This window comes from Antechinus flavipes, chromosome 4 (assembly GCF_016432865.1).
Source record: "Antechinus flavipes isolate AdamAnt ecotype Samford, QLD, Australia chromosome 4, AdamAnt_v2, whole genome shotgun sequence".
Lineage (NCBI taxonomy): Eukaryota > Metazoa > Chordata > Mammalia > Dasyuromorphia > Dasyuridae > Antechinus > Antechinus flavipes.
This window is the reverse complement of record NC_067401.1, coordinates 157,449,688-157,460,946: the sequence shown is the minus strand read 5'-3', so window position 1 is coordinate 157,460,946 and position 11,259 is coordinate 157,449,688. Positions and strand designations below refer to the sequence as shown.

Below are 11,259 nucleotides of genomic sequence, written 5' to 3'. Positions count from 1 at the left end.
AGGTTAGGTTCACAAGACAGAATAGTCAACTATTACAATCTAGTGTTTGACAAACCCAAAGCTCCTAACTTTGGGGATAACAATTCTTTATTTGACAAAAACTGCTGGGATAACTGGAAATTAGAATGGCAGAAATTAGGCATGGACTCACACTTAATACCATATACCAAGATAACATCAAAATGGGTCCATGATTTTGGCATAAAGAAAGAGATTATAAATAAATTAGAGGAACATAGGATAATTTATCTCTCAGACTTGTGGAGGAGGAAGAAATTTGTGACCAAAGATGAACTAGAGACCATTACTGATCACAAAATAGAAAATTTTGATTACATCAAATTAAAAAGCCTTTGTACAAACAAAACTAATGCAAACAAAATTAGAAGGGAAGCAACAAACTGGAAAAACATCTTTACAGTTAAAGATTCTGATAGAGGCCTCATTTCCAAAATATATAGAGAATTGACTCTAATTTATAAGAAATCAAGCCATTCTCCAACTGATAAATGGTCAAAGGATATGAACAGACAATATTCAGATGATGAAATTGAAACTATTTCCACTGAAGATGGCGGAGAGGAGGCACACAGCTGTGTAAGCGCCACGCTTTCTCTCACTATCCATTTCATTACAAGCCTCTGAATTAATGCTTGACTGAAAAAAAACCCACAAATAGTTACCAAGAGAAGCCATCCTTGAGATTCGCCAAGAAAGGTCTGTCTTTACTGGAGGGCTGGGATGGTTTTAGATCGGGCGCAGGCAGCGGGCAGCGGCAGTGAGAGCACGGGAGCAGACTGGAGAGGGGGTGGGGAGTGATCGCAGCCGTCTCTGCGGGGAGAGCTTCGCTACAGGATTAGATACTTTGCTCTGGCAACAAGTCAGCAGCCCAGCAGAGAAGCTAAAAACACCGGGGCTGAAGAATACAACCCCAAACAGCTGGAGTCTCTCAGAACCTGGCCGCCCCCCACAGTGACTCAGCACGCTCTGGGATCTCAGAGCGCAGGCGCAGCACAGTCAGGCTAGTGCCTCACTGCTGCCTCCCGCAGTCTGTAGAGGAAGCTCGGTAACACACCCAGCCCCTCCCCCAAAGAAAGAATCCAGTTTTTTCTGTTTTTCTTTGGTAGTTTGTCTTTGATTATTAGACAGAATGAGCAAGAAACTGAAGAGGACTTTAACCCTTGACAGCTTCTATACAGATAGAGAGCAGACTCTAAATCCTGAGGAGACTAAAAACAGACAGTCCCCAGGTGAATCCCCAAAGGAGGAGATCATCTGTTCCTCAGCACAGATGAACCTCATAGAAGTAATTAAAAAGGCTCTCACAAGGGAGCTAGAAGAAAAATGGGAAAAACAGAGTGAGGCTTGGCAAAAGGAGAGGGAAGCTTGGGAAAAGGGGAGGGAGGCTTGGCAAAAGAGCCTGGAGAAGTCAGTTAAGGAGAGAGTGGATAAAGAAGTAAAATCCTTGAAAAATAGGATTGGTGAACTGGAAAACAAAATTGGCGAAATGGAAAAAAATTCCACAGAACAAAAGAACTCAATGGGACAATTAGAAAAAGATTTTTAAAAAGTGAGTGAAGAAAATACTTCACTGAAAATCAGAATTGAACAAGTGGAATTGAATGACTCGAGGAGACAAGAAGAATCAGTCAAGCAAATCCAAAAAAATCAAACAATGGAAAAGAATGTGAAATACCTTCTGGGGAAGACAACAGACCTGGAAAACAGATCCAGGAGAGACAATCTGAGAATCATTGGACTTCCAGAAAAACATGATGAAAAAAAGAGCCTGGACACTATTTTCCAGGAAATTATCAAAGAGAACTGCCCAGAAGTCATAGGAACAGAGGAAAAAATAAATATTGAAAGGATTCATCGATCACCCACTGAAAGGGATCCTAAAAGCAAAACACCAAGGAATATAGTGGCCAAATGCCAGAACCCTCAGACGAAGGAAAAAATATTGCAAGCGGCTAGAAAAACCCAATTCAAGTATTAAGGAGCCACAATAAGGATCACCCAGGATCTGGCAGCATCCACATTAAAAGATCGAAGGGCCTGGAATATGATATTCCGAAAGGCTAAGGAATTTGGTATGCAACCAAAAATAACTTACCCAGTGAGAATGAGCATCTTTTTCCAGGGAAGAAGATGGACATTCAACGAAGTAAGCGAATTTCATCTATTTCTGATGAAAAAGCCAGAACTTAACAAAAAGTTTGATCTACAAATATAGAACTCAAGAGAAATCTAAAAAGGTAAAGATTAATCTTGGGAACTATATTTCGACTAAATAGATGTATAAAGAATACATGTATACCTTGTTCTAGAAATTGATGTGGAAAGGACATTGTACCAGAAAAAGGGTAAAGTGGGGGTAGTACATCTCATGAAGAGGCATAGGAAACCTATTATATCTGAGAGAAAGAATGGAGGGGGATGAATATAGTGGGTATCTTACTGCTTTTAGAATTGGCTTTAAGTGAAAAATCTTAAGACATATTCAATCTATGGTGAAACTTCTCCCACCTCATTGAAAAGTGAGAAGGGAAACATGAAAAGGGAAGGAATAAGCTAAGTGGAAGGGAATACGGAAACTGGGAGGGAAAGGGATAAGATAGGGGGAGGAACTCTAAGGCGGGGGGAGGGATACTAAAAAGGGAGAGCTGTGAGAAGCAAGTGGTGCTCACAAGCTTAATACTGGGAAGGGGGGAAAAGGGAAAGAAGGGAGAAAAGCATAAACCGGGGTTAACAAGATGGCAAGTAATACAGAATTGGTCATTCTAACCATAAATGTGAACGGGGTAAACCCCCCCATAAAGAGGAAGTGGTTAGCAGAATGGATTAAAAGCCAGAATCCTACAATATGTTGTTTACAGGAAACACACCTGAAGCGGGGAGATACATGCAGGTTAAAAGTAAAAGGTTGGAGCAAAATCTACTATGCTTCAGGTGAAGTCAAAAAAGCAGGGCTAGCCATCCTGATCTCAGATCAAGCTAAAGCAAAAATTGATCTAATTAAAAGAGATAAGGAAGGGCACTATATCTTGATGAAGGGTAGCATGGATAATGAAGCACTATCTATATTAAACATATATGCACCAAGTGGGGTAGCATCTAAATTCTTAAAAGAGAAATTAAGAGAGCTGCAAGAAGAAATAGACAGTAAAACTATAATAGTGGAAGATCTTAACCATGCACTCTCAGAATTAGATAAATCAAATCACAAAATAAATAAGAAAGAAGTCAAAGAGGTAAATAGAATACTAGAAAAGTTAAATATGATAGATCTCTGGAGAAAATGTAATGGAGACAGAAAGGAATACACTTTCTTTTCAGCAGTTCATGGAACCTATACAAAAATTGACCATATATTAGGACATAAAAACCTCAAACTCAAATGCAGTAAGGCAGAAATAGTGAATGCATCCTTTTCAGACCATGATGCAATGAAAATTACATTCAACAAAAAACCAGGGGGAAGTAGACCAAAAAATAATTGGAAACTAAATAATCTCATACTAAAGAATGATTGGGTGAAACAGCAAATCATAGACATAATTAATAACTTCACCCAAGAAAACGATAATAATGAGACATCATACCAAAATGTATGGGATGCAGCCAAAGCGGTAATAAGGGGAAATTTCATATCTCTAGAGGCCTATTTGTATAAAATAGAGAAAGAGAAGGTCAATGAATTGGGTTTGCAACTAAAAATGCTAGAAAAGGAATAAATTAAAAACCCCCAGTCAAACACTAAACTTGAAATTCTAAAATTAAAAGGAGAGATCAATAAAATTGAAAGTAAAAAAACTATTGAATTAATTAATAAAACTAAGAGTTGGTTCTATGAAAAAACCAACAAAATAGACAAACCCTTAGTAAATCTGATTAAAAAAAGGAAAGAGGAAAATCAAATTGTTAGTCTTAAAAATGAAAAGGGAGAACTCGCCACTAACGAAGAGGAAATTAGAGCAATAATTAGGAGTTACTTTGCCCAACTTTATGCCAATAAATTTGACAACTTAAAAGAAATAGAAAAATACCTCCAAAAATATAGCCTGCCCAAACTAACAGAGGAAGAAGTAAATATCCTAAACAGTCCCATCTCAGAAAAAGAAAGAGAACAAACTATCAATCAACTCCCTAAGAAAAAATCCCCAGGACCAGATGGATTTACATGTGAATTCTACCAAACATTTAAAGAACAATTAACTCCAATGTTATATAAACTATTTGAAAAAATAGGGATTGAAGGAGTCCTACCAAACTCCTTTTATGACACAGATATGGTACTGATACCTAAACCAGGTAGGCTGAAAACAGAGAAAGAAAATTATAGACCAATCTCCCTAATGAATATTGATGCTAAAATCTTAAATAAAATATTAGCAAAAAGATTACAGAAAATTGTCACCAGGAAAATACACTATGACCAAGTAGGATTTATACCAGGAATGCAGGGCTGGTTCAATATTAGGAAAACTATTAGCATAATTGACTATATCAATAACCAACCAAACAAAAACCACATGATCATCTCAATAGATGCAGAAAAAGCATTTGATAAAATCCAACATCCATTCCTAATAAAAACACTTGAGAGCATAGGAATAAATGGACTTTTCCTTAAAATAGTCAGGAGCATATATTTAAAACCATCAGTAAGCATCATATGCAATGGGGAAAAACTGGAACCTTTCCCAGTAAGATCTGGAGTGAAGCAAGGTTGCCCACTATCACCATTATTATTTAATATCGTATTAGAAACACTAGCCTCGGCAATAAGAGTCGAGAAAGATATAAAAGGAATTAGAGTAGGCAATGAGGAAACCAAACTATCACTCTTTGCAGATGATATGATGGTATACCTAGAGAACCCCAGAGATTCTACCAAAAAGCTATTGGAAATAATTCATAATTTTAGCAAAGTAGCTGGCTACAAAATAAATCCCCATAAATCCTCAGCATTTTTATACATCACCAACAAAACCCAACAGCAAGAGATACAAAGAGAAATTCCATTCAGAATAACTGTTGATACCATAAAATATTTGGGAATCTATCTACCAAAGGAAAGTCAGGAATTATATGAGCAAAATTATAAAAAAGTCTCCACACAAATAAAGTCAGACTTAAATAATTGGAAAAATATTAAGTGCTCTTGGATCGGCCGAGCGAACATAATAAAGATGACAATACTCCCTAAACTAATCTATTTATTTAGTGCTATACCAATCAGACTTCCAAGAAAATATTTTATTGATCTAGAAAAAATAACAACAAAATTCATATGGAACAATAAAAAGTCGAGAATCTCAAGGGAATTAATGAAAAAAAAATCAAATGAAGGTGGCCTAGCTGTACCTGATCTAAAATTATATTATAAAGCAGCAGTCACCAAAACCATTTGGTATTGGCTAAGAAATAGATTAGTGGATCAGTGGAAAAGGCTAGGCTCACAAGACAGAATAGTCAATTATAGCAATCTAGTGTTTGACAAACCCAAAGCCCCTAACTTCTGGGAAAAGAATTCATTATTTGATAAAAACTGCTGGGATAATTGGAAATTCGTATGGCAGAAATTAGGCATGGACCCACACTTAACACCATATACCAAGATAAGATCAAAATGGGTCTATGACCTAGGCATAAAGAACGAGACTATAAATAAATTAGAGGAACATAGAATAGTTTATCTCTCAGACTTGTGGAGGAGAAAGAAATTTGTGACCAAAGATGAACTAGAGACCATTACTGATCACAGAATAGAAAATTTCGATTACATCAAATTAAAAAGCCTTTGTACAAATAAAACTAATGCAAACAAGATTAGAAGGGAAGCAACAAACTGGGAAAACATTTTCACAGTTAAAGGTTCTGATAAAGGCCTCATTTCCAAAATATATAGAGAACTGACTCAAATTTATAAGAAATCAAGCCATTCTCCAATTGATAAATGGTCAAAGGATATGAACAGACAATTTTCAGAGGATGAGATTGAAACTATTACCACTCATATGAAAGAGTGTTCCAAATCATTATTGATCAGAGAAATGCAAATTAAGACAACTCTGAGATACCACTACACACCTGTCAGATTGGCTAAGATGACAGGAAAAAATAATGATGAATGTTGGAGGGGATGCGGGAAAACTGGGACACTAATGCATTGTTGGTGGAGTTGTGAACGAATCCAACCATTCTGGAGAGCAATCTGGAATTATGCCCAAAAAATTATCAAATTGTGCATACCCTTTGATCCAGCAGGGTTTCTATTGGGCTTATATCCCAAAGAAATACTAAAGAAGGGAAAGGGACCTGTATGTGCCAAAATGTTTGTAGCAGCCCTGTTTGTAGTGGCTAAAAACTGGAAAATGAATGGATGCCCATCAATTGGAGAATGGCTGGGTAAATTGTGGTATATGAATGTTATGGAATATTATTGTTCTGTAAGAAATGACCAGCAGGATGAATACAGAGAGGACTGGCGAGACTTACATGAACTGATGCTAAGTGAAATGAGCAGAACCAGGAGATCATTATACACTTCGACAACGATATTGTATGAGGACATATTTTGATGGAAGTGGATTTCTTTGACAAAGAGACCTGAGTTTCAATTGATAAATGACGGACAAAAGCAGCTACACCCAAAGAAAGAACACTGGGAAACGAATGTAAACTATCTGCATTTTTGTTTTTCTTCCCGGATTATTTATACCTTCTGAATCCAATTCTCCCTACGCAACAAGAGAACTGTTCGGTTCTGCAAACATATATTGTATCTAGGATATACTGCAACATATCCAACATATAAAGGACTGCTTGCCATCTAGGGGAGGGGGTGGAGGGAGGGAGAGGGAAAAAATCGGAACAGAAACGAGTGTCAATATAATGTAATTATTAAATAAAAAATTAAAAAAAAAAAGAGAATCATCAAAAGATCTAGGAACAAATAATTCTGTGAGCATCAGCAAATATGAGGTCTATGAATAACTTGTATCTCATTCTTAATTCCATCCTACCACCCAGCTTGGTCCATTTCCATCTTAGCCCCAGGTCATCTGTGTAAAGCCATCATGGTTTTCCTGACACAGAATTTTCTGTGCTTTGTGGTTGTTTGTGAAGGGCTATTTCTTTACAAACATATTTTGAACGCATAATAACCAATTTCAAAATTTTCCTTGGGGAAATTGATCTCTCACCTTCTGTTGGAACAATCAGTCCACTAAGAATATTTAGCAGTGTTGATTTTCCTGCTCCACTGTGACCAAGTATTGCAGTGATCTGGCCTTTATAGATATCCAATTGCAAACCTAGCAGGAAAATGAAAATGTCTTAATTTTAGATTGACATACTACTACTAGACATATTATATTCTGGGGAAAAGATCGGAATGAGAATATAAATTTATTTAGTGCCCTAATAATCAATAATTTCATAGTATTTCCATAGTCACTGACAGTAAAAGGAAAAAAAAAAAACTTTGACAACATCAAGTATTTTTTCAAAATTTGAAACATATATGCTTCAAGGGGATGCAGCAAATGTTTGTATTCACTACTAAGTCAATCAGAAATTGATAGAGAAGGGGGAATTGTGGTGAGCTTTTTCTTCTCAAAGCGCAGCCAGGTGATAAAAGTTCAGATCTTTTATTATCTCCAATATAGCCCGGTTAGCTTAGAGGCCTATCTCTCTGCTTGGTTCCAAGAGCTCTTGCCACTTTGTCCTTTGCTTCTGCCTCTGCTTTCTTCAGCCTCCAGAGCCAGCACCAAGATGAATCTGTCTTACCTTGAAGAGAGGGCTTCTGGCGTAATTCTGCTGAAATCCCGACTTGTAGCTTCTTCCTCTGAAGAACTTCCTTGACTGGTCCATTGAAGCTCTATTTATGCTCCCAAAGAGCTTCAAGGGAGGTGTGAACTCATTGAACTCCAATGAGCAAAGGTGTGAACACAAGCCTTGTATTAATTAGTTCTACTTAGTACCTTGTTTCAGGTTCTGCCCAAAACATCTTGTAAGATTAGATCAACTCTAATTAGTTAGCAGTTAGTAAGGATTCCAACAGGGAATGACCATTTGAATCACTGTCTTTGACTCATCATGCTAAAAAGCATGGAAGCACAAAGCCCTACTTTATTCTATTAGTAACTAAGAAAAGCATGAGAGCTTCATCCAGAACCTAATCCTATATAAATAAGTCATTATGAAACAGGCATACAATACTGATGGACTTCCCTGGGCAACCAAATTTTGACATGATCTTTCACAAGCCTTCATGCCTAACACTATTAAAGGCTTCTATTAAATTGATGAACATCGTGTACAGACTTCTGTTCTGCTTCTGGCATTTCTCCTGGAGTTGTCAGGCAACAAACATCATATCAACCAATCCTTTGCCCTTTCTGAAGCCACAATGGCTCTTAGGCAGATGACCATTTTCCAGGTAAAAGATCATCCTATTAAGGAAGACTCTGACAAGAATCTTGCCAACAATGACTAAAAAGGAGACTCGCCTATGATTGTCACATGACAACCTGTTTTCTTTTCCTTTATAGGGATGTCAATGGAGACAGCCTTGAACAAAGATATATAGTTAAAAAAGAGGCATAATGTCCTCTTACCACATAACATAGATTTCATGTAGCTTTCATATAAGTAGCAGCTTCCCTGCCTTGTAAATCTCTTATAGAATAAAATCAGCATCAGGTACTTTGCCACATGAGAGGATCTTAATGTCATTCAAAAATCTCCTCTTCAATTAGAAGTACATCTAGAGAGGGGTTTATTTTAACCTGAATCTGTATTCAATGATATCAACATTGGCTGAATATAGTCTGTGTCCTTATCATTGATCAGTGTAACTCCATCAGTGCTGAGTAGTTGAGCTGCACCAGAATTCTTTGGTCCATAGTCTTCAAAGTATTACAGAAGTAGTTTGAATTGCTTCTATCAGTATAAAACCGAATTTCATCTGTTTTCTTAGTGAACCAAGAATTCGGCTTCTCTCTAAACTTTGTTTATACTTTTTACTTTTGATGAAGTTGAAAAGAAACAAAACAAATGAAGAGAGTATTCAGAATCTAGGGAGAGAAAACACTAGGAAGAGAAACACTGAAAACAAAAAGACACACAGTTAAAATTAAAGGATAAAGTAGACTTTATTTTGCTTCAAGTAAATTTCTAAAAGCAAGAATGACAATTGGAATTTCAAACAAAGATATATAGTTAAAAGAGACAGAAAGGGGGAAATTATATCATACTTAAAGGCATCACAGACAATGGAATAATATCAATAATTAATATATATTCATCAAATTATATAGTACCCAAGTAGCTAAAATAAAACAATTAACTTATAGGAAGAAATAGGCCATAAAACTATAATAGTTAGGCACTTTAAAGTGTTCTACTTTTATATTTAGACAAATCAACCAAAAATTTAAAAAAAGAAATAAACTAAGCCTCTAAATGAAACTTTAGGAAAATTGGACATAAGATTCATCAGGGAGATCAGGCAGAAAATAGGGAGAGATTTAAAATGATAAAAAGTGGGACTGATAAAAGGGACAAGACTATAGACAAGAAAGGAGGAAATGAGATCCAGGGCACAAATAAAATATCATAGAACCTAATTATCTTGGCAAAAAATACTTTCTTCTTCAAAAACTGGATCAAAGTAGGTGAAAATGGGTGACAAGTGGGGGAGGACATAAGAAAAAATGAAAGCAAAGATGTCCTCATCTTTTTAGTTTTTATTAAGTATTAAGAATGTCATTTGCTATGATACAAAGGCAGGGGAGCAATGGTATACTGATAAATGTTTGACAATCAGCTCTTCAAAAATATACACTTTTAAGTTTTGTCTGTCTTAATACCATTTTCTTAAATATAGACAAAGAAACAACAAAAAACAATCAAATCCTGATTTGTAACATTTTCCATTTCTGAAATATGCTAACATTAAAGATTTAACAATCAGATTTCATTAGACCTTATCAGTTGATTCTAGTATTACCATTGAGTAGGGGTGATGTTGGGATACTGAGGAGAGAAGAATAGGTTTGGAAATTCCATTGTTGGAGCATGATAGAGAATAAAGAATAAGAACTACCACGAAGTTGCAAGACTCATTAAAATGGTTAATTATGTCTCTTTATATAACAATTTCAATTCTATAAAGCATTTCCTCTCATAAATCTATGAGATAAGTAGTAAAAGTAATATATATATATATATATATATTTTTTTTTTTTTTTTTTGCAGAAGAAAATAATGTATCTCAGGAGTCACTCAAATAGCAAAAACTGGAGTCAGGACTTGAATTCAGCTCTTCTGATTCTTTGAGATAGTTAGGGAACTTTGTTCCAATCTCAGTGCTGCCAGTAAATAGCTATTTAACCTTGAGTAATTCTTAAGAAATAAGCTAGTTGCTAATGGAATACAACTTGCTGGCAATTCTAGAAAAGTGACATTAAGAAAGTTCAGCAATTTATCAAGATCTGATCTAGTGAAGTAAAGACATGTCCTTCCTTTTTTTACTATTTAATTTATTTCATACACAGGTGGTCCTAAACCATACTTAAACCTTGTAAGGGCAACACATTGATGATACCTTATGAGAAAGGAATAAAATGAACCAATAAGAGAAGAAATCTAGAAATAAATTTTTATAATTTGATTGAATTTGATAAGTATTTGTTAAATGCTTTTCACGTTCCAAGGACTGTGCAAAGTATTAGAGTACAAAAGCAAATACAACACAGTCTCTTCCTTTAATAATCTTCCTTTCTACCAAAGAGAAACAACAAAAGTTACAAATAGGTATTTATAAAATAAACATACAATATATGGATATGTGATATATGGATAGCAATATTTTTCTTTTTTTCTTTATTAAAGCATTTTATTTTTCAAAACAAATATATGGACAATTCTTCAATATTAACCCTTGCAAATTGTGTGATAATTAACAATAATTTACTTAACTCTTTTCAGATACAGTGATACAAAGCAATTGTAAAAAGACTTGGAAGAGAAAATACCATCCACATTCATAGAAAGAACTACAGAAATTGAATATGGATTGAAGCACACTATTTTCACCCGTTTTTGTTTGTTTTTTATTTCTTGTGGCTTTTTGTTTTGATTTTTCCTTTACAAAATGATTAGTATGGAAATAAATATGTTTAAAAGTAAAAAAAAAAAATAACCGTGGCAAAACTTTTTATTCCACCCCCCTCCCTTCTTTCCCAC

At 35.4% G+C, this 11,259-nt stretch overlaps 1 protein-coding gene across 1 annotated transcript in view; it reads right to left on the bottom strand.

The window, feature by feature from the left end:
- LOC127560552 (ATP-binding cassette sub-family A member 9-like) overlaps window positions 1-11,259 on the bottom strand; it is a 99,697-nt gene that overhangs the window by 66,352 nt on the left and 22,086 nt on the right. The window contains exon 12 of the mRNA XM_051995228.1: window positions 7,212-7,322. Within this exon, the coding sequence (XP_051851188.1) occupies window positions 7,212-7,322 (111 nt within the window). The remainder of the gene's footprint in view (window positions 1-7,211; window positions 7,323-11,259) is intronic.